This window comes from Dendrobium catenatum, unplaced genomic scaffold (genome assembly GCF_001605985.2).
Source record: "Dendrobium catenatum unplaced genomic scaffold, ASM160598v2 fragScaff_scaffold_133, whole genome shotgun sequence".
NCBI classification, from domain to species: Eukaryota; Viridiplantae; Streptophyta; class Magnoliopsida; order Asparagales; family Orchidaceae; genus Dendrobium; species Dendrobium catenatum.
Window position 1 is genome coordinate 5,812,918 of NW_021318595.1, and position 23,584 is coordinate 5,836,501.

The 23,584-nt window shown below is 33.1% G+C and overlaps 1 protein-coding gene across 2 annotated transcripts; it reads left to right on the top strand.

Moving 5' to 3' along the window:
* The first annotated feature begins 1,552 nt into the window (after window positions 1-1,552).
* LOC110107114 (RNA-binding protein 1-like) lies at window positions 1,553-23,584 on the top strand. Of its 2 annotated transcripts, none has more exons than XM_028699600.1 (3): window positions 1,553-1,958; window positions 7,119-8,028; window positions 23,308-23,584. In XM_028699600.1, the coding sequence occupies exons 1-2, from the start codon at window positions 1,698-1,700 to the stop codon at window positions 8,010-8,012; spliced, it is 1,155 nt and encodes a 384-aa protein (XP_028555433.1). In that variant the 5' UTR covers window positions 1,553-1,697; the 3' UTR covers window positions 8,013-8,028; window positions 23,308-23,584. The 2 variants fall into 2 exon arrangements, with proteins under 2 accessions (XP_028555433.1, XP_020692938.1); XM_020837279.2 differs by having other exon boundaries at window positions 7,119-8,023.

The window sequence follows — 23,584 nt, forward strand, 5'->3', positions numbered from 1 at the left end:
TCGGACGCCAGTAAAATAGTGCCACGTGTTCTCACTATTTACCGTGCGGCCCGACAACCCCGACTCGAAATGGAGATGAGATTGCTATGTTCGCGTGTTGCTAGGTATTGCTCGGTATTTGCTCGGCATTGGTCGATTTTGCTCGGCAATAACGAGAAATACCATTATGTGAAGACCAATACAGAGCAATACAGAGTTTTTCTCGGTATTTCTCGGTATTGGTTTTCACAGAGCGATATTTTTCATTATTGCCAAGCAATTCCTAGCAACATCGAGCAATACCTAGCAATACCGAGCAATACGCGAACATAGCAATCCCGGGTCAAGTTGTCAGGCCGCGCCGTATTGAGTAAGACCACATGACGACATGTTATTGGCGTCCGAACGTAGAGCTATGTCAGATCACCTGACCTAATAATTGTTCCCCGACTAAACCTTAATCTTGAACTAGACCAAACCCATGGCAAAAGAACCGGGCCCAGAAATTATATAGCTGGAGTTCTAGTAAATTACACTTGCACAAAAATGTGAATGAAGATAACAAATACAAAACGAGTTAAATTTTAAAATAGGCTTCTGACTATTCAGTATTCATATATGACATTTTTAATATCAGAATAGAACATAATTTCAATTCAGTTCTAGACTATATAAAATTGATTCAAAATAATTTATTTGAGATTAAAGTTTTGCTTAGGACAATTTTCTTATTACTTCTTAAAGTAATTTTCTAATTAAATAATAATAATTTTTATACTTAAAAGCTGCTTTAAGAAGCAATACGAAAGCCTTCCCAAACACAGCCTTAAGAAGCAGTAAGAAAGCTGCTTTAAGAAGCAGTAAGAAAGTTGTCCCAAACGAAGTCTAACTTGGGACCAATTTTATAAAGTTGAGATACTAAAATAGTGCAAGGTAATACTTTGAGACTAGGCTTTGTTTGAGACGGCTTTTTTATTGCTTTCTAAAACGGAGTTTTAGTACAAAAATAAAAAAATTAGTATTAAAACTCCGTTTTAGAAAGCAATAAAAAAGCCGTCCCAAACGAAGCCTAAGGCTTTGTTTGGGACGGCTTTCTTATCGCTTATAAAAGCAGCTTTTTTATATAAAAATAAATTTTTTTTACTAAAAAAATGATTTATGAAGCTTAAGAAAGCCGACCCAAACCAAACCTAAGGCTTGGTTTTGGACAAGAAATTTTGTACTAAAAACTGTTTTAAAAAGCTGTAAGAAAACTATCCCAAATGAAATTTAAATTAGCCCTATACTAAGAATAGTGTGAGGACTATTTTGAGATTTTGCCAAATAAAAACAAGCCCAAATAAAATTATTTTTTCCCTGAAATATAGTGTTCCATAATTTGATGTAACTAATTAAACATGCAGAATCTGGACTGGGAGAGAAAAAAGCAAGTGTCATATTTGGTCGATCGATATGACGATATAGCTATTTATGTGGTGGGCCGGAGTCAACCCAGTGTTTCAAAATAGATGGGCCGGCCCCCTGAGCCATTCACGGCCTCTTTTCTCAATCTACAAAGGGCATATTTCCAGATCTGATGCCATTTGTGCCAAAGATCATCCACCGTTCATTTATGCTTGAAGAAATCCTCCGCTTCTTCTTCCCAAACCCTCGCCGGCTCGCACACACCAGTCTCTGCTCGTCGCTTCAGTTCTTCCCAATTTAATTTTCAAGAAAGGATGGAAACTTCACCGTCGTCAACTTCGCGGCCGCCTTCTTTGGCAGATCCTGCAAAGCTTTTTATAGGAGGAATCACGAAAGAGTTGGAGGAGGAGGCGCTGAAAGAATATTTCCAGAAGTACGGGGAAGTGAAGGAAGTGGTGGTGATGCGAGAAAGGACGACGGGAAATTTGAGGGGCTTTGGTTTTATTGAGTTCTTTGATCCAGAAGCTGCGGAGAGGGCCATCAACGAAGGGCAGCATCTCATTCGAAACAGATCGGTCAGTTCCTTCGCATTCTATATCGTTTATCCTCGAAAAACGAACTAATTATGAGCTGGAGTTGGGTAAAATGGTTGCTATGCTTGAAGGACATTGTTTTGTTAGTTTCTTAAAAATTGTTTTACGCGGTTTCATGCTTTTGCCGTGAATTCGGTTTTGGTTAGTAACGAATGTGCGGGTTGCGGAGTTTCAGTTTAGATGGTTTCTGAAGTTTTTAAATGCCACATTCACTTTGAAATTGCTTAGGAAGTTTGGAAATATTTTAGGGTGTTTCGGTGGAAACCTGCTTGTTTCGCTCGATTCAAGTTAAAACCTAATTTAAATGGTTGAAACAAATTAGTTTTGACCAAAATTTAAAAGCTTTTTTTTTTGTTAAACAGAATATTTTTATAATTAAAAAAAGTTGTAAATATTATCTTATAGGAATGAATTTTTTATTTGATTTTAATTTCTCGACAAATCCAATTTTTAACAAGTCAAGAGAGTACAAAGAATTGATCAAATTATACTTTGTTCGCTCTTTAATTATTTATTTCCTTCTCCACCTTTCCTTTCGATCACATTCCCTGGTTTTTTATTTGATTCAAGTAATTGCGTCGTTGAATCCCAAGAAAGATCTACCCTGAATTTTGGTGGGGTCCTTTGAACGGGATCCTATGGTGCATGGGATTTTGCGCATGGCGAACCCATGGACGGGATGTGATAACCTCTTATGGCGATTGTGGTGTATAAAATCTTACAGGGATTTTTTTTTTCAATCATTCAAAACATTTTTGATCGGCAAATTTAATTTGCCAGTAATTTAACTTGGTTGCACCCACCGAAGTAGGCTTGCATAACTAGGTTAGATACAACCTGGGCATTTTTCTTAAGTAGTGTGCACTATAAAGATGCCTATTAAGTGTATAAATAAATGGGGGATTAAATGTGCTCTTTCCTAAATCAATGTACATTGAATCTAATGATAAAAGAGAACTCCAAATCTCTAAATATAATTAAAAGAAAAAAATATTTCAATGGAAATAATAATGGAGGTGTAAACTAATACTATAAAAATTTCAAAATTCTTAAAATGGTGTATTCTTTCTTGTCAGTGGAATTGTCGCAAAATTTCTTAAACAATCATTTATTCGATTCTTTAATTATCTTTTTCTCTCACCTTCTCTAGACACCTCTTTTATTTATTGTTTTCAAAAGATCCCAGTCAAACTCTCTTCTCATACTCTAACTACTGGCCTTACAACTCTTCCCAACTCTTTTGTGTACATGCCTCCCAAGAAATCTAATACAATTAGTTCACATAAGCACAAGATCCTCACAGTCTAATGACTCAATGCTCAGTATTAAATAAGAACTCAACCCCCAACACCCCATGCTCTCTTTCTCTCCCTCTATGGTCTCATATATATACGAAATTTATGGAGGATTTCAAAATTACAATTTTCTAAAATTTTTGACTTAATTCTATTCTAAATAACAGATTTCTTTAACAAAAAATTCAAATTTAATTTTATCAAAAAATACATTTATTTTATATTTATCCTAAAAATTCACCTATTGTACTTTTTTTAAATCCTACGTAAATTATTGAGTAAAAAAAATCTAGCATTACCTATGCATTCTAATTTTGTTTGTAGCAATCCATTGGCTATCAAATACCTTTGATTGGCTTGGTGTAACCTTGCAATCCTAATCATTTAACTATGGTTGTCCTTGTGTGAAGAAATAGAACCTAAATGGAATAATGCACTAAATTTAAATGATGGTATGTATATTGTGTGCAATTTATAGGAAACATTTTTTATAAATTTCTTATTCTTAGATTTGGATATAGGCTTGGTGAGTCAACTTGACACTACATAACCTAGACATTAATGGGTTTGAGCAACATTTTTTAACTGAGGCTATAAGCTGATCAACACAACCCAATTAGCATTTTCAGTTCAAGTTTTTGCTCGAATATATCCGCTTGACTGGACCTCAAGAAAGTCATATTTTGTTGGTTGATTGGTACTAATATTATCAAATGCATTATTAAGGCTCAAATGTCTAATCGAATTACCATACATGTCAATAGTGAGCTCAATTGCCCATAGTGTGGCAAGGCACGCCACTCATGCTACTTGCATGGAAAAACACAATTCATTAATGTAGCTTGCACTATTTGCGCTACAAATGGGCAATAACACATTGCCCCTATAGCACACTCTATTTGATTTACTGCTTAACGTTAATGTTAGTATTATTTATTTCTTCTTTATTAGTTTTATTGTTATTTTTTTAGTGAGGAAGATTTGGCATGGCAAACTACTTATGATAGAAACTATTATATACGAGAGTGGTCTAAAGGAAAACGAGACAATTTTCATATGGGTAGTATTCTTGTAAAGGGTATGAGTAGTATTCTTGTAAAGGAACATGAAGATGATGACGTTAATGAAGAATGTTATGATTTAAGAGATTATGATGATGATAAAGGAGACAAGCTTGTTTTGGCTTATGATGGTTATGATTTTCAAGATGATTAAGTTCTTTTTTTTAACATGAGGCTTGCAGAACAAATTTTAATGTTTTGAATTTTAATTTGTTGAGTGCTTGAGCCTAAGGTTCTACATTTAACATTATTAGAATGGTAGTTCTATTTATAAATCTAGTTAGGTTTCATTATCATGATAGTTTATTTTTAATCTAGTTATCTTTCATAAATGTTCATGTATATTTAGTTCTATCTTTATTCATATTTTTTTTTATATGTTGCTCTATGTTTTAATAACACGTGTTATGCCATGCTCTATATGTCATGGATTCATGGGCATTTTGTGCTATGGTGTGCTATTTGCCATTAAAAATATCAAGTACCAAGGGTTGGTCCTTGACAAACTTTAATTACCTTCAACATAATTTAACTCACCCAATGCCCGCCATTACCCATAAATAATATTAATTAGATTTAATAATTTTAATCTTTCATTCTTCATTTGAACCCTTGTACACACTGTGCAACCATAGTTATTGGCAATCCGTTGTTATGACTTATTAGTTCACGATGTCTATATAGGCTCTTTTGATGGTCGATGAGTTTGTTACATTGGTGGGAGCTTGTCAGTGCAAGTTGACAATATCTCTATGTTTCAAAAAACAAAAAACAAAAAAAAAAAAAATAACAAAAACCAAGTTGACAATGTGTCTAGGAGATCCCATTGAATTCTATGACAATCGACCATATTGACATCTTGAGATTTGATTGGGTGGCATGAGTCCACATGACTAGATCTCACAAGAGATCATGCCATGGAGGGTTCACTTGTGCTCTTTGCCATGTTAGAGCAAGAGGGATCGGACATTTTCAACCATTGGGATTCAATGGCATTAATATCACTTGACAAATACCAAATATAATGTTGGCCCTAGCTATAATGCTCAATATGTGATAAATTGAAGTATTTATTCCATGGTTTAAAATTGCGCAATATGAGGCTCGCCTTGAGGCCCGCCTTTGAGCAATTCCAATAAAAAACGCCTCGATGCTTACGCCTCGAGTTTTTTTATGAGGCTTGCGCCTCAACTTGGTTGAGGCCTTCCTCGCCTCACTGGCATGAGGCTTACACCTCACACTATATATATATATTAAAACTTACATAAATCTTGAAGTAAATGTCCGACATTGGTATATAAAAAATTTATCATTTTATGTTTACACAATCTTTTGATTTTGAGACTTACGCCTCAAAACGCCTTGAGGCTTACGCCTCGACTCACGAATGAAAAACGCCTCAATACCCGAATACGCAATTTTAAACATTGATTTATTCTTAAGACTACGAAAACCATATGCTAATTATTTGTTTACTAGAAAATCAGATAAGATTGTGGCCTAAACCCTAATAGCTAGTTTGACAAAATTTTAGAGTAGATGCCTGGTAGCAACCTAAGTATTTATGTTCATGTTTTATCCGTCCAAAACTCTTCTTATTTTCAAGCAAAGGAACTTATTCTCATTTTTTTTTTGCAAATAGGAAGATTATAAAAATAATTTATAAATTGTAAAGATCAACTTTTTATTAAGACGGCAAAGTACATGGAATTTTTTTAACAAATTCTTCAAAAAATTTTAACAAATATCTCAATTTTTTTGTTAATATTAATTATTTTTTAAGAGTGTCTTCGTTTCTTTTTTGTTTGGCTTATGATACTTATCACTCATGAAAGTTGTTCTTGAGAATGGTTTAGATGTGTGAATACTAATGTTTTGTACAAAATTTGAACATACCGTCTTTGTTTTCATTTCAGAATGTAAGTCTTGTTGTTATTATTATGATTTTCAGATGACGCATTTTTCATATTTGCTTAGTTTGAGTTCATAAACAAAAAAATAATAACAATTATTACATTTTTTTATCTTAGTTTGGCCTCTTTTTATCTGTTTTGACAAAGATTAGGTTTTATGCAATAGGGGTCAGTCTGACTTATTTGTAGGTTTGTAAATTTTGGTTTTATATATATATATATATTCTGAATGTTGAATAGTAAAATTATATGATTTGCTTGTGACCCTGTCCATTTGGAACTGCAAATATTCCCAATTTGCTGGAGCTTGCAAAAGCCACATATTTTAGCCAGCCTTGCATCTGAAGCTCACTAAAATACGATGCTCACGTTTACATGATGCTTCCCCCAGTGAGTGCTTTTGGGACAGCTTGTTGTACGGTCTTATTTTCATATTGTAAAGGGGTTCTTATCAACCTATTACTTTTAAATCGCAATCAACACAACCTATCCATTTAACTACATTATCCTTTTATAAGGCACAATTTCTATTCTATTTTTTTGGTGCAATTTTTTAAATCAATTTCTGATAAAAAAACAGGAAGAATGCTATCCAATTTTGCCATTCAATTTGACCCTGAATTTTGGCAGTGCTTTGCGTAGCAAAAGAAGCATATATAAACAGATATGAAATAAAGTCTTTAGACGTCTAAATTTATAGAAAAGGTGTTTTTGCAGAAAGAAATGAGGATTTCTTGGCTTTTTCCTCATAAAGCTGCAGAAGCTTAATTTGAATTATTTGCTTTTCTTTTTTAGAAAAAATGAAAAATATGCTTGCTTTGAATCTTTGATTATTATGTTTTTAGTTTTTTCTTTTTGCCCATTGTTTATTAGGTAGAAGTGAAGAGAGCCAGACCAAGACCTGAAGAGCGGAGGAATTACCAGTCACCTCATCACCCATATCCAGATCAGAGCACTCAAATAATTAGAAAACTAGGTAGGAGTGGCACTAACAATAGCATTAATGATGAGAGTCAATTGGCATCAAGGAAAATTTTTGTAGGTGGTTTGTCAGCTAATGTCACTGAAGTTGAGTTTAGAAGCTATTTTGAGAAATTCGGTTGCATTACTGATGTAGTGATCATGTATGATAGTGCAACTCATCGCCCAAGAGGTTTTGGTTTTATTACCTTTGATACAGAGGAGGCTGTGGAGAATGTGATGCAGAAGAGTTTCCATGAGTTGAATAAAAAAGTTGTAGAGGTTAAAAGAGCAGTTCCTAAGGATGGAAACCACCACAGTAATGACAACTATCTTAGTGGCCATATTAATTCTAGAGCAAGTGGAGGAAGAGGGACATATAGTAATTACCAGCATGTAATATACCCACCCTATGACCCTAGATATGGGTATTTTTATGGTTATGCACCACCACCTGTTCCTAGTTTTGCGTTTGGACCGCTGGCTTATGGAGGAGGTTATACTTATGCTGGATATGGTGGAATTGGCTATAATGCTCCATATGCTAGTCCAAGGGGTACTTGGAGCGGGCAAGGTGCGATGGCTGCAAGACGGAGTCCAGTTTCCTATCCCAATGGTGCTTTCTATCCTGGATATGTCAATACAGGGCCTGGTGGCTATATTGGCATGACTGCTGGAGGGTACCATGGGGCTGTATGGTCTGTCAATGGCAAGTTCAATCAAACTGGTTCTGATCTGCAGTTGTCAGAATTTGAAAGTATAAAACCTTCTGAGTTTGACAATGTTAAGATTGATGATTCTCAGTAATCTCTTGCTTGGTAAGGTCATTACAATTTCTATATACATGACAGTTAATGCATATATAGGTCTCTTTTCCAATTCGTTACTTTTGTTGCATTTCTCTACTAATGTCATTTTTTCAGATATTATAGCCTAATGATTACACAACTTTGATTGCAATTGTTTAACTGTATTTTTTGTCCAATAGGAATATACCACTATTAGGAGCTTTTTATCATATTTTGAGTGTTTAACCCTTAGAAAGGGAAGTGATTGATTCAATGATGGTGACTGTAGAAATATCGCCTTTATTTTTAGTTTGAAGTGAGATGCATTTGCTAGGTAAAATGATTTTTTTACTATTTATTGTGTTATTAAAAGCGTCTTAGCTGTGAAGCAAAGCGAAGGGTTGCGGATCACTTAATTGTGAAGTACAAGCTCACAACAAGCATGTGTGTTGTGACATTTTGCTGCTTTGTGTTATAGCACTGTGCACTCAACTCCATAGCATAACAAAATCTTGATTGGTTTGTTCAAATTTCATCATTTGATTTAGCATCTATTGCAATAACTAAGTGCAAACATTCATTTCTTCTTTGTCATCAAGTCATTGCTCATTTGCTTCTCGGTGGTTCTTCTCATTGCACGCTACCTCTCATTGGTTTTTATCATACTTTAAATTTCTGCAATTAGAGGCTCGTCTCAACTTAATTTAAAAAAAAAAAAAGTAATGAGGCTCCCACCTCACACTTGCCTAATGAGGCTTACACCTCAGTTGGCGTGAGGCGTATCATAATGCATGTTTCACCGCTATTTTAATGCAAGTTTGAAGAGGCGTAAGCATAAAAAATTATGGTTTAAGTAATTCTATAATAATTTAAGTAATTCTATAATATATATATATATATATATAAGCCTATTTATGATGCGGACATCCAACCGTCCATGCTTATTCGAGGAGGAGCTGAAGATCGACGACCGAGATCACTTTGTTTTATTTTAGTTTATTAAGTGTATTTTAATTTAATTTTGCAATTTTCCTTTTTACCCTTTTGTCTTATGTAAGCCCAAGGGGCTAATCTGTCTTTTAATTTCTTTTGAGGCCTATATATAGAGGCCCCTTCTCTTGTATTTGGCATGATGGATTATGAAAAAAATTTTGTTTGCACTTGTGTTCTTTGGGAAGAACTTTAGTGAAATCCCTATGGGAGGGAGTCGGAGTTTCCACCAGCCGCAGGATGAGTCCGGGCGTGGTGTGAAGTCCCTTGGAGAAGGGCAACGTAGTACCCGTCAGCCGCAGGATGTGTCCGGGCTTGCGGTTGTATCTTTTATATTTTGTTTATTTGTTTTGTTCCTTCTTATTACTCATAGTCGTTGTCTTCATCCTCTTCCTACTTCCACCAAACCGGACTTAGCTCCACCACCTTTCATGGCCAAGCCACAAGCTCCCGGCCATCCCCTTGCAGGTTTCCTCCCCTCTCCACTTGCCATCAAGTCTTTCCTAAATTAACTTTCATATTTCATCAAATTCAAATTTATTTAAATTTGAATAGTTGCCTAATTTCTAAACCCTATTTTAGGAAACTTACTAATTCATAGTCTATTTAAATTTTAAATTAAATTGGGATGAAATCTTTTCATGCCAAATTTAGTTTATTAATTTAAGTTGGCATTGAATGCCTCATTAATTCATCCCATCCCTTTCCCTCTCTACGCCTCATGCTCAATTTAGAATTGGATAAATTTTGGACAGAATTTTGAATTCTAAATACTTAATTTGAAATTCAAAATCTTTCCTAATTTATCAAATCTATTTTAGGAATGCTCTTAAATTAAATCTATTTGAAATTCAAATTCAAATTAGATTTATTTAGTCACTTTCCTAATTCCTAAAGGTCTTAATTAAATAATCCAAATCATCTCCCCCAATCTCCTCCCTCATCATTATGCCGCCGGTCCCCCCTCTATAATGAATGCAATGATTTATTTCCTAAACCTCATCTTCCTCGCTTGGAAATAAATTCAAATCAGCCTCTATCTCCCTTAGCCGGAATCTCCCAAGGCCCTCATACGTATTTCTTTCCTCAAATCTCCCTCCTCCCCACTTGGAAACATTTCCAAATCATTCCTTCTGCTATCCGTCTCCTTCCCATGTATCTGGACAAGCTTCTTTCCTCCGAAACCCTCCCTCACAGCCCAGCCAACTTCATATTTCTGTTTCTCAAGCTTGCTGCCAGAAATTCCTGCACCTGACTTTGGTTTTCCACTTATTCCAGCAAGAATATCTTGCTGTCCAGCACTTTGGAAGGCCACGAATGGCTGTCCCAGAGTTTCTATGTGCTGCCCAAAGCTTTTCTGAGCAATATAGGTTGCTGTCCAGAACAGTTTTCTGTATTCCGGACAGATTCTACATGCTGTCCTGAAGTTTCTACAAGACAAAACTGCTGTCCCTGCTGTCAAAGATGCTGTTTAAACCTCACTAATTGCTCTTCAAGACCCTTAGGATTCAAAACCTCCTACCCGTTCTACATCAATTTATTATACCTATACCAAGCAAAACTTGAAAATAACAGCATGACCTTAAACTCGCAGCTACTCACCGCATGTTGTAGGACCCTCACATCCGCATCCAATCTTACTGCCTCAACATCATTGTTGTAATGCCGTTGCTTTTCTTCCAACGTCTCTCCTCTTATTTTTGAAAACCCATTTCATTTTTTGTAGTATGGGGGAAGAGAAAATACAATCAACTATATTTTTTAATAATGTAGCATTGTATGACTTTTAATAGTCTTACTTTGATTTTTTATGACTTTATTTTAACATCTTACGTCAATTTTACTATGTTATTATTTTATAATTTTCAATAAATTTATAGTTTAAGTCTGAGTCTTACACCTCAAAACTCCTTTAGACTTGCACCTCACCTCACAACATGACAACGCCTGAAAGTCAAATTGCGCATTTCAAATTTTTGTTCTTATTGCTAGCACTAGCCACTTCTAGCTCACAAGCTTGTTGTTAAGAATGCTTCTTAATGCCTCATATTTACACTATCTCATTTCATATTGTCTCCACCTCTTGGTATCTAGTTAGTTGCTCAATTTCATGAATATTCTTGATTTTTAAGTATCATTACATATCTTTATTATTTATGTCATTGATTTTCTTAGCTTTCAAGTAGCTGGAAATTATTGTTATTTAGCAGATCATTATAATGATTGAAAATGATTACTTTTTTTGTTTAATTTTAGTTGATTAAATGATTTATATGCACCTAATATATGTATAAATGATATACAAATTATTAACTCTCTAGTTCTTAAAAGTTTTGCTTCATTTTAGACCATGCGTATTGAAGCTTCTACATCACATTATGTTTAATGCTTTTAAGACACTGGTCACATATTGTGCTATCTAAGCTTGTAAAGTATAAGAGAATTGGAAGAAGTTGGTTACATTGTACAGAACTTATATTTTAATGAGTCTATGAAATCACATTTAAGGGCTTGTTAATGGTGCTTTAATTATCACGTCGATGAAGTCTCCAAGGCCAACCATTGTCTTCTTCTTTTTTCAGCCAAATGTTGTCCTTACCTTCAAGTCTTAAATTTCTTTATGAAATAACGATCCCCTTCCATTATTTTTTCCTTATTTGTTATAAATTATATTAAGGTTTACCTGTATAATATTTCAAGAATATCTAGAGTTGGTGGTTTGCTGAAAACTTGTGGAGCTGGTATGAACCAAGAAATAAGGATTTTATGGTTGAATTTGAGGTTAGTTTAACTGATAGGAAAAAGGATTTGATGACCTTGCTCTTGAGAATCAGAACATTCAAGGTTTTGGGAGGCCAAGAGATGCACGCAAGAGTATTTTAGAGGAGAGGGGAGTGAGCTTTGGTAGGCCTTCCTTAGCCAAGAGTTAGAGAGGGAATGATTGAAATCTAGAAGCTTATAATCATCAGGAGCATATAGATTGAACATTTAAACAAGTATTTTTGAGTTTTAGTAGTTAGGAGTTTTTTGTTATATATGTTTTGTTTTGTTAGGCTTGCTTTTGATGATGATCCTATTGAGGACAAGCAATACTTTTTGTTCTTTAGGCTTTGTTTGGAACAACTTTTGGATATTATTTTTTATTATTTAAAAAAATTATTAGAAAATTATTTTAGAAAACAGTAAGAAAACTATCCCAAATGAAGCCTTAATTACATCTATGAGTTTTGTTGGCCATCATAAGTCTTTTCAATTAATCCCTTTGTTTTCTTAGTTTAGTTGTCTCAAATTTCTGTTATAGCAAAAGTTAGTTACATACTTTGTCCATTTGCTACTTTGCAAACTCGCTCTTTGCCATTAATTTGCGGTATATGCTTTCCTTTGCATATGGCTCTGTAGCATTTTTTAGCCAATGATTCTATCTATGGAACTTTTGTTGTATGTGGGGTTGGATATTTCCTTCATCTTTGACCACGTAGTTGAACAAAGGCTTGATGTTGTTGTTGTTGCTGCTGTTGTTGCTTCTTTTTTGTGGCTGTTGCCTTTTAGGACTGTAGCTATGTAAGTTCCTTCTTAGTTTTTGTAGTCTCCTTTCTTGGGATCGTTTACATCTGTGCTATTTATTTTTTCTTGGATAAGTATTGTAGCTGAGCTTTTTAGTTATTGTTAGTCCTATGAGAAGTTGCTACAAATATTATTTTAATGTTGGAAATTTTTTATTTTTTTTAAAACTAAGCGCTTGTTAAGAATCATTCTTGTTTTGTGTTTTTGTTTTTAAAAGTACATTTGTTTAGTGTTATTTCTTATTTTTCATATTTTTATTTTTTAAAATAATTCAACTCAAATATTTTATTTCAAATCAAAATATAAATAAATAAAAAATAAAAGTGATCCCAGATGACACCTAAAATTACAAACTTGTTTTTCGCAAGTGTTCTAATTTGAAACTTGTAATCATGCCCTAGTTATTTTGAGTCGTTTGGTGTTATAAATAGAACCATTGAGGCATGTAAAAAGAAATTGAAGTATTGATTTATTTAATAAATTCCAATTTTCTCCCGATTCTTGTGTCAGCATATGTAATTTTTGAATTCTTTTTAAAGATTGATGGCAATGGAGAGCTAGTCTTCTTATATGACATGAGAATCAGATATTAAGCATTCAATTGGTAACTTTTATCCTTGCCACTTATGTGATAAGATTTGATGTGATGTTTACATATGGATATTTCACATGTTATTTTGGGTAGAGATTTTTTGTATTGTATGCATGTGTTACTTTGGGAAGTTCAGTATTTACGTATTTAAGATCAATAAAAGGATGATAATTTTGAAACATACCAAACCTAAGGGTCTTTATGCATAAAAGGAATTGAGTGCTTTTATTGAGCTAAAGAAAGCTTTAAACAAATTGAGCCAACATGCTTTTGTAAAGGATGATTGAGTTGGGTGTGTAATATTTGCTTTGATGGTTGTTGAATCGAATAAAGACCTTGTTGAGAGTGTCTGTGTTGAAGCATGTTAGTCAATAACTATCTGAATTTAAAAAATTGTGTCACTGACACTGTGGAGAGGCTTACACCAAAATAAAATTTGTTAATCCTAAGTATCAACAAGAAATTTTAATACAACTATACTCAAGGGAGGACTACAATAAAGATGATGAAGCTTTGGCAACAAAAAAACACACAAATAATAGGTTCACAGTGACAATTAATTCATAGAGGGCTTTCCCAAAAAAATAGCATCGAGCCCCTAAGGAATTCTATCCTAAATTTCTTGAACATCTTGAATCTGAACTCTTCAAAAAATAAAAACCACCTAAATAATACTCAGGGCCCTTAATTCATATGGAAATAAGAAGAGAAAATGTTTTTAAAAGAACCCTCACCACTGCCTTGTGAATTATTGCCATATAAGGATACATTTTGTTATCAACTTGATTCCTGGATTTCCATAACCTAATTTGTCACATTACATGTTGAATCATACTGAACATATGGAGCTTAAAAGACAAGTAGATAAATGGCTTAAGAAAGAATTTATTAGGGAGACTATGAGATTAAGTGCTGTACTTGCATAAATTATACCTTAGAAGGATATTGGTTGGAGAATGTGTGTGGATAGTTGAGCAATTGAGCAATTAATAAGTTCACCATCAAATATCAATTTCTCACCAATGATAGATTATATGTTATATATGATTTCTGATTTTTTTCAAATATGGATTGTAGGAGTGGTTGTAATCAATTGAGAATGAGAGACGATGATGAATGGAAGATTGTTTTTTAAGAAGAATGATTCTTAGTATGAATAGTTAGTGGTACATTTTGGACTGATTAATGGACCAAGTACTTTCATGTGAATCTTGAATCATCTTATTTGACTATTTAATAAGCTTTTTTGATGTGTATTTTGATATCTTTATTTACAAAAATACCAAATAAGAACATTAATACAACTTGGGAAGCATTTTGAAAAGCTTCACTCTAACAAATTATATCTAAATGTGAAGTAAGTGCTATTTTGTTCTACTATCAATTTTATTTTTGGGATTTTTAGTATCCAATGATGGATTATTTGTTTTTATCAATAAGATTAAAGAAATTAAGGACTGGACATAACCTTTTAATATTCATGATATTAAGATGTTTAGTAATTTAGCTATCTTCTAGGGGTTAGTACTACCATTAGACCTATTATAAATTTCCTTAAGACGGGAGAATTTAAATGAACAAAATCAGCCAAGAGTGCTTTCAATGACATCAAAAAGAGGGTTACTAATGGACTTGTGCTAAGATCTTAACAAAGTTTTATTTAATGCATCTAGTGTAGGACTGGACGAGTTTTGAGTCAAGATGGGCATTTAATTGCTTATTTTAGTGAGAAATTAAACAATGCAGAACAAAAGTATTCCAATTATGATAGAGAATTTTTTTGCCATAGTACAATTATTTTGATATTGGAGATGTTATTTGTTGCTTAAGAAATGTGTTCTATACTATGATTACTAGGCTTTAACATATCTAAACTCTCAAAATAAAATAGTATATACCAAATTGGTTGAATTTAATTGAGAAAACATATTTGTGTTAAAACATTATGTTGGAACTGAAAATACAGTTGTTGATGTCGTAAGTAATATTATTATTACACGCCATAAAGGTTAACGTGATAGTTTTGATTATATTAAAGAAGATTGTGCCAATTGCAAGAGTTTCAATAGGATTTATCTTGTCTTAATTAGTGCGCTTATGCTTAATAAAGACTTCTGATTAAGAATGACTTTCTATTTAGGGGAACTCAACATTAATAGATTTTCTTATCTTAAAGTTTCATATGCTAGTGGTGCAACACGATATTTTGCTTGTGATGAAAATAAAGCTATGGCTGAAAGCGGTTGTTACTGGAAAAGTTTAGAAAGGCATGTCACTTAGTTTCTCAATGTAGAATTTTCCTGAAAAAAAAAAAAAAAAAACATTTTCCCGATAGGTAAAAGGGAGGAAGCATAATAATGGGTTGTATGCACCATTTTCTATTCTATTTAAATCTTGGGAGGATGTTAGTATACTTTGTTCTAAGATTACCATAAACTGTACGGAAACTTGAGTTTATCTTTGGAATGATCAAATTGCTTTTTTAAAATAGTTCATTTTTTATTTTAAACTCCTATTGTATTTTATATAACAAATATTTTAAAAAGATGTTTAAATTGCATGGATTGCCTAAAGTAATTATATTGGATGAAGATATAAAATTTATGAAAAATAATTGTGGAAGAAAATAGGTACCCAACTTAAAATTTGAACTACTTATCACACATAAGTCCTCTAAGTGATGGCTAAATTAAGGTAGTTGATAGTAGTTTAGGTCGTTTTATGATTTAAATAATAGGTATCAAGTTGGGATTTGATACTATGGCTGAGTATTCATGTAACTCATTTTTTAATAGATCTATAGGCATGAGTTCATTTGAAACATTCACAGGGTATCAACCTTGAAAGTCTATCGATTTGATTGAGCTCCTTATTGAGTTTTGATCTAATTTATTTACATAATCATTTACTTATTATATGCATGATCTACATGAGGATATTCACTGAAGATAAACTATTAATTATGACAATTATAAATTTGTTGCTGGTGTGAACATGAGCCATGTTATTAAAATATGATGATAAAATAATGGTGCACTGAATTTTGTAAGATTTACTAGAAGGGCTTATAAGAAATCAACCGCAAGAAAGGCGGGATCGTATAAAAATATTCTATTTCGTTGAATGAATGCTTATAACTTGAAAATCATGAGAAAACTGGTATCAATCCAATCACCGATATAGTTGATTTGAATTATTATGAGTACAGTGATTTTTTTACTCATGAATTCACATATGTCACATCATTAGACATATTTACTTATTAGTTTGTTCTTGAAATAATTTTAAATGATGAGATTATGTCCAGTTCATATGATATTTATATATTGGCGTGATGGACCTATGATAGGAACCCCATTTCAAGTGGACCCCACCCCAGCCCCCTTTGAATCTTCCGCCTGATCCCTGGCCCGTCTCCGCCTGGAGAAAACCCGGACCGGCTGGGCCGGTCCAGGTTGAGCCGGTCCATGCTGGACCGGCATAACAACCTATTTGTGATGATTAATGAATTATCTTGTATGGAGCACAACATTTATGCATAGACTTAATAAATATATTATGCTCAATTCGTCTGAGTTGATTTTTGCCAAATTAGGTAGATTTGATAAAAAATTAAGTGTTTACTTATTGGTTGCACATAAAGTGAATATTAAGAAGTGAGTTTTTGTGTTTTAGTGGATATGAACCTTGTTTTGTATTTATTATTTTTTGTTGGTAAAACATACCTGTAATGATTCTATTGATTGCATGCTTTATTCTCCAATGTTTTGATTGTCTTTTCTAGGTTTAGTGGATATGAACCTTGTTTTGTATATTATTTTTTGTTTGGTAAAACATACCTGTAATGACTCTATTGATTGCATGCTTTATTCTCCAATGTTTTGATTGTCTTTTCTAGGTTTAGTTTGCTATTGAAAGTTATTTTGTATCTTTTTCAGGTTTGGTTTATTATTGCAAGTTGTTTTGATTCAGCTTTTTTATTTCAGAAGCATAATACTAAGTTAAGTGTGGCAGAGATGAGGATGCTTAGATGGATGAGTGGCTTTACCCTTAGAGATAGGATACGAAATGAGCATATACGTGAAAAGGTTGGAGTAGCTCCAGTAGAAGATAAGATTAGAGAGAGTCGCCTTAGATGGTTTGGTCACATAAAAAGGCGGCCTTCCGACGACCCGGTTAGGAGAGTAGAGGTATTAGATTTGACTTGTGTTAAGAAAGGTAGGGGTAGACCTAAAAAGACTTGGTTAGAAAATATTAGGAATGACCTTTCTTTATTAGATTTAAACGAGAATTTGGCTTTTAATAGGACACAATGGAGAAAAAGGATTCATGTAGCCGACCCCACGTAGTGGGATAAAGGCTTGATGTTGTTGTTGTTGTTGTAGCGTATACCAATTCCTTATATTGTCCATTTGTTGATTTGAAAACTATTGTTCACCATTAATTTGCACTCTCTAGCTTACTTCTCTGTGTTCTATGTATATGGCTGGCTAGCTTGTTTGGTTATTATTATTTTTTAAGGGGTGCAACATGAGGACTTTCGAGCAGGTCACCCATTGTGCTACTCTTACTTAAGCATACTTAATTGCACTGTTTTGATGAGACTCGGTGTACTAGTGTTAGTATGGTCGCACCTGTGTCTAGCTTATTTGGTTGGTGTTTCCTTCTATAGCTCTATAGATGTACGCAGGTATGGATGTTTCCATTGGTTTTCCCTTCTCCGATTCTTGTTTTCATATTGCCTTTCATGAATGTGATTGTGCCAGTCCTTTTTGATCTTTTGGTTTTCTTTACCATGATTGCTTCCATATTTAATTTTTTTCCTTATATGAGTGTAGTTGAACTCGACTATTGTTTCTTTCCTTAAAGTTTGACAAATTGGAAATTAGTATAAACAAAATTGTAGAGTTTAAATTGGGTTGATTTCTTGAAATTAAGATTGAAATTTCTTGTTCTTATTAGAATTCAAGTATGTTGAATCAAAATTTATAGTATTAGGCCACATTTTTGAGAATTTGAGAAATTATTTATTTTTGGTCTTTTTTGGGTTACTAACATGACATCTGAGATTTGGAGTCATGAAAAAGCCATTGAAATACCAAATAATTGAATGAAAAAAATCCTCTCAATTTTTAGTATTATGTTGGATGTGGATTTTCAAGCACCTTACATGTTTTGACTTCTTTTGAGAGGCAAATCTCCTGTACAAGTATGACTTAGATCTTTCAATTTATGACTGGTGTACGTGCGTTGTCAGATCCCTAGTTCTGGATGAGAAAAGTACATGGTTACCAATGTAAAACTTGTCGAATAATTATGACATGGATCTTTTAATACATTGTGTTAATGTTAGGATATTCCCTGGAAGCGACGCGCTATATGGCATGAATACAACGACAAGTGTATAAAGGTCGTTGCATCGGCGCCCGGGTGCAGTGTTAAATAGGCAAGGGTTCTCACATCATGAATGGATGTGTGTAAAGAAGATAATCCATGAAACTAAAATTAGGATAAAAACTTGGAATATAGATTCTCTTACAGGCAAATTAATAAAATTAATAGATATTATGATTCATAGGAAGATAAATATTATATGCATTTAAGAAACAAAATGGGTTGGAGAGAAGGCTAAGAAGATTGATAGTTTAGGATTTAAATTATAGTATTCTGCTAGGAGTCTTACTAGAAATGGTGCAGGTGTGATCATAGATAAGAGTTTGAAGGATAATATTGTAAAAATTAATAGAATTGAAGATATAATTATAGCTTTAAAGATTGTTATTGATTCTAGGTTTATTAATATATTAAGTTCTTATGCTTCTCAAGTAAGGTTTTAATATGTGTTCAAAATTAAAATTTTAAAATGATTTAGAAAAATTAATATAAAAGATACATCTTGAAAAGGGAGTTTTAATTAAAAGAGATTTAAATGGAGATGTTGGTAGAAAGGTAGATGATTTTAAAAATATTCATGATGGTTATGAGTTTGTTGTGACTAATGAAGGTGATAAAGATCATATTAGATTTTTTTATAGGTTATGATTTTGTAATTGCCAATAATTTATTTACGAAAAGAGATGAGAATCTCATCGCTTATGAGAATTGATATAGTAAAATTTAGATTGTTTATTTTCTTATAAAAAAATTAATCGTTTAGATTGCAAAGATTGTAAAGTTGTTCTAAGTGAAAGTTTATGTACCCATCATCGTTTATTAATTTTAGACTTTAAGATGAATGGTCAGAAAATAAAAAATAAAATAAATGTTATTTTAGGAGTAGATAGCGGCATTTAAAAAATATTAATAAAAATATTTTTGAGAGTACGATTTTAAATCTTAATATTTTATCTATGCACGATGAAGTTAATGTTATGTGAAAAAAAAGTAGTTGGTGATATTAAGAATGTTACAAAAGATATGTTTGGAGTATCAAAAGAAAAAGCTCATAATAGTCAAAATAGTTGATGGTTGAATCAGAATATGCAAGAAATGATAAAAAAATAAGAAGATTTATTATAATAATTGGTTTAGACTTTAGATGTAAAAATTATGATAATTGTGATAGATATAAAGAGGCCCGTAAGGCGTTTAAGGAAGTAATGTGTGATGCAGAGATTTTAGCTTTTAATGATTTATATAGTAGATTAGATACTGAGGACTAAAGATATATGTATAAGTTAGTCAATCAAAGAGATAAAAGTAGTAAGAATTTAGTTCAAGTGAAATACTTTAAGGATGAAGATCAAAAAGTGCTTTTATAAAAGAGGATATTCAACAAAGGTGGATAAGATATTTTGCTAAATTTTTTTAATGAAGATTATAAGAATACGATTGATTTTAGTGACTTTACAGCCTAAATGAAAATAAATATTTTTGTTTTTATCAGCATATTAGTAAAATTGAAGTTATAAAGACTTTAAAGAAAATGATGTGTGAAAAAGTTGTTGGACCTGATGATATTCCAATGGAGGTGCGGAAATGCTTAATAGATGAAGGAATTTCTTGTAGGACTGCAAACAAATCGAGTCGAGCCGAGTTTGGGCATTTTCATGTTTGTGTTCGCTTATTATCAGCTTCTTATCGAGTTTGTTCACGAGCTTTAAATGATGATGTTCGTGAACATAAATGAGTCGAACACATTATTGAAGGATTGAGTATTTAAATAATATTCAAGCTTCAATCGAACCGAGCAACGCGTAGCTCGTCGAACGCTTGCTTCACTTGTAGCCCTAATTTCTTGACTTACTAAACTTTTTAATGTATTTTGAAGATTAAAAAGAAGCAAGATAAATGGAGAATGAGTGTGTCGATTCTAATTTTTAAGAATAAAAGTTATGCAGAAGATTGTGCGAATTATAAAGGAATTTAGTTCAATGTGTCATAATTTAAAACTATGGGAGATAATTATGGAGCATAGATTACGACGTGATACTAATGTCTCTCAAAATCAATTTGGATTCATGCCGGGTGGGTCTACTATAAAAGTTGTACATTTATTGAGAGGTTTGATGGAGAAGTATAGAGAGAATAAGGGGATCTACATATGATTTTTATTGATTTAGAGAAAGCATATAATAAAGTTCCACGGGAAGTGCTATGGAGAGTTCTAGAAAAGAAAGCGGTTAATAATGCTTATATTCAAGTCATTAAGGATATGTATGTAGGAGCTGTTACTTCTGTTCAAATACAAGGTGGTTTGACCAAGTATTTTCCTATTATTGTTGGATTACATCAAGGAGTAGCCTTAAGCCCATGTCTTTTTGCTTTAGTCATGGATGCTCTCACTAGACATTTGCAAGAGGTTTTACCCTGGTGTATGCTTTTTGCTAATGATTTTCTTCTTGTTGATATGATTAGAGAGGGAGTTGAAGGTAAATTAGAATTATGGAGGTCAACCTTAGAGTCTAAAAGTTTTCATTTAAATAAATCTATAATCGAATGTATGGAGTATAACTTTAGTGGTAATAGATCTAATGGGGGATTGTGACTTTGGATGATCAAGTTATAAATAATAGTACACATTTTAGATATCTTGGGTCTATTATTCAGAGTGATGGTGAAATGTATGAGGATATTATTAGTAGAATTCAAGTTGGATGGTTGAAGTGAAGGAATGCATTGGGCCTATTGTGTGATAGAAAAACCCCCCTCAAACTTAAGAGAAATTCTATAAGATAGTGATGATACCTGTAATGTTTTATGGTGTAGAATGCTGGGCATTAAAAGAGAAGCATAATATTAGTATTGCATAGATGAGGATGCTTGGGTGGATGAGTGGCTTTACTCTTAGAAATAGGATACGAAATGAGCATATACGTGAAAAGGTTGGAATAGCTCCAATGGAAGATAAGATTAGAGAGAGTCGCCTTAGATGGTTTGGTCGCATAAAATGGCGGCCTTCCGATGCCCAATTAGGAAAGTAGATGTGTTAGATTTGACTTATGTTAAGAAAGGTAGGGTTAGACCTAAAAAGACTTGGTTAGGAAATATTAGAAATGACCTTTCTTTTTTAGATTTAAATGAGAATTTGACTTTTAACATGACACAATGGAGAAAAAGGATTTATGTAGCCGACCCGACGTAGTAGGATATAGGCTTGATGTTGTTGTTGTTGTTGGTGGTGGTGTATGTGCGTGATTTGGATTTTTTCAAATTTAACTAATGCCAATTATTTCGCTTTGGTGTTATATGTTGTGGAATTTTATTTTGATTTTTAAATATCTTGTGGAATTTCACATGGGGCTCTTCATTATTTCAGCTGCTTAAATGTCACTTGATGTGTAATTTTTAAGATTAGCACCTTAACACCTGATTCTTCTTATCTAACACGTGACATTTTATCTTCTGCGTAGCTTGATATAAGGTATTCCACTTTGTTAACTTGTTTTTGGGTGAAATGCTTTATCTCTGCAAATAATTTGTTATATTTGGGTTTAAAACTTTAGCTTCCACTTGCGGGATTACAGTGTTTAGCGTTAATGTAATCATTACCTTAGTTGTCACATAAGCATGGGGCGTGATCCCAGTTTAAATTCAAATTATGAAGGCAATTTTTGTTTCATAACACAGTTGCCTAGTTTTAGTAGATTGTTTATTAGACAGAGTTACTGGAAGATCAATAGATGTGTAAATATGATAGATTTAAGTACACTGAATTTATTATGCAAAAGATTTAAATTTAGATGAGGGCATCACTTCTCGAGTTGGAAGTATGTGTTTAAAATAAGAAAGTAACTTGGAAGTGCAATGTGTATGACTTCAAGGGTGGTGACAAACTAACAAACATATTGAGTTAGGAAATGTTCAAATGGTTGTGATAAAATTAGGTTTTGAGTGAAAATGAATTATATTAGAGACGTGGGGGTTGTATCTAATGAAAATGGTAGTTAAAAACAGCAGTGTCAACTTTTCCCAGGAACTTCATAATTATTTTGAGAGTAAAGAACACTGCATTGCGCATTCTATATCTTAAGGTTATGAGCGATGGTCTTTGTTTGTCTTTGCGATCATTTTACATTTCCTAGTCTACCTTTTGGCTGCAATCGTGCAGATCCTACGTGAAAGGCTTAGTATAGTGCAATATGGGGATTCTTGGGTTCTTATTATGGCCTGCATGCGCGAAGTTTAGTCCGGATAAAACCAAAGTCAAAGGATCTGTAAGTAGATCTGATTTAGATTATAGGGTTCATGGTACCTACATGGTTTAATAATGTCTGAAATTATTATGGTTTGAGCCTTGATTATGATTGAGTCAAAACAGCGGTCAAACTATGCATGGCATGACATGATGTCATGATGTTTGATGCACGGGAATGACACTAGAGCAATGTGTTTTTTGTGCTTTAGGCTTTATTTGGGACAGCTTTTTTGTTGCTTCTTAAGCAGCTTAATAAAAAGAGAATTTTTGTACCAAAACGGTGCTTCGAGAAGCAATAACAAAGTCGTCCCAAACGAAGCCTTAGTCGGCTTTTCATGGCTTGTGTTTGGGCTGCGTTTTGTACACATAGGGAAGCATGCACATAAATCTTCAAGCAAGTTCTTTTATCATACTTTTGGGCAACTGGATGATTAAGACCTTTAAATTAAAGTTAAATGTTTCTTGATAATTCATGATGAAATCCTTATCAACGATTAAATCAATGTATTTCTTCATCATCTTGTGCTGCAGCTGATAGGGCGCTGATGATTCTACTTCTGATGAAGATCGCAACAAAATCTCTTACTTCGCTGCACCAAAAGAAAAAAGAAAAAAAAAAGGAAAAGAAAATCACAATATTGTGAGGAAGCCCACTATAAAGGTTTGTTTCCTCAATTTAATGTATGGATAGGTGCTAGATGGGCGTCTATTAACTCAGACTGCATTCTTTTCCTCTTTTTAACAAGTGATTATTTTACTGTCTCAGAAAATGAATTTGGTTGTTTGAAGTTAGCAGATTTTTTTTTTT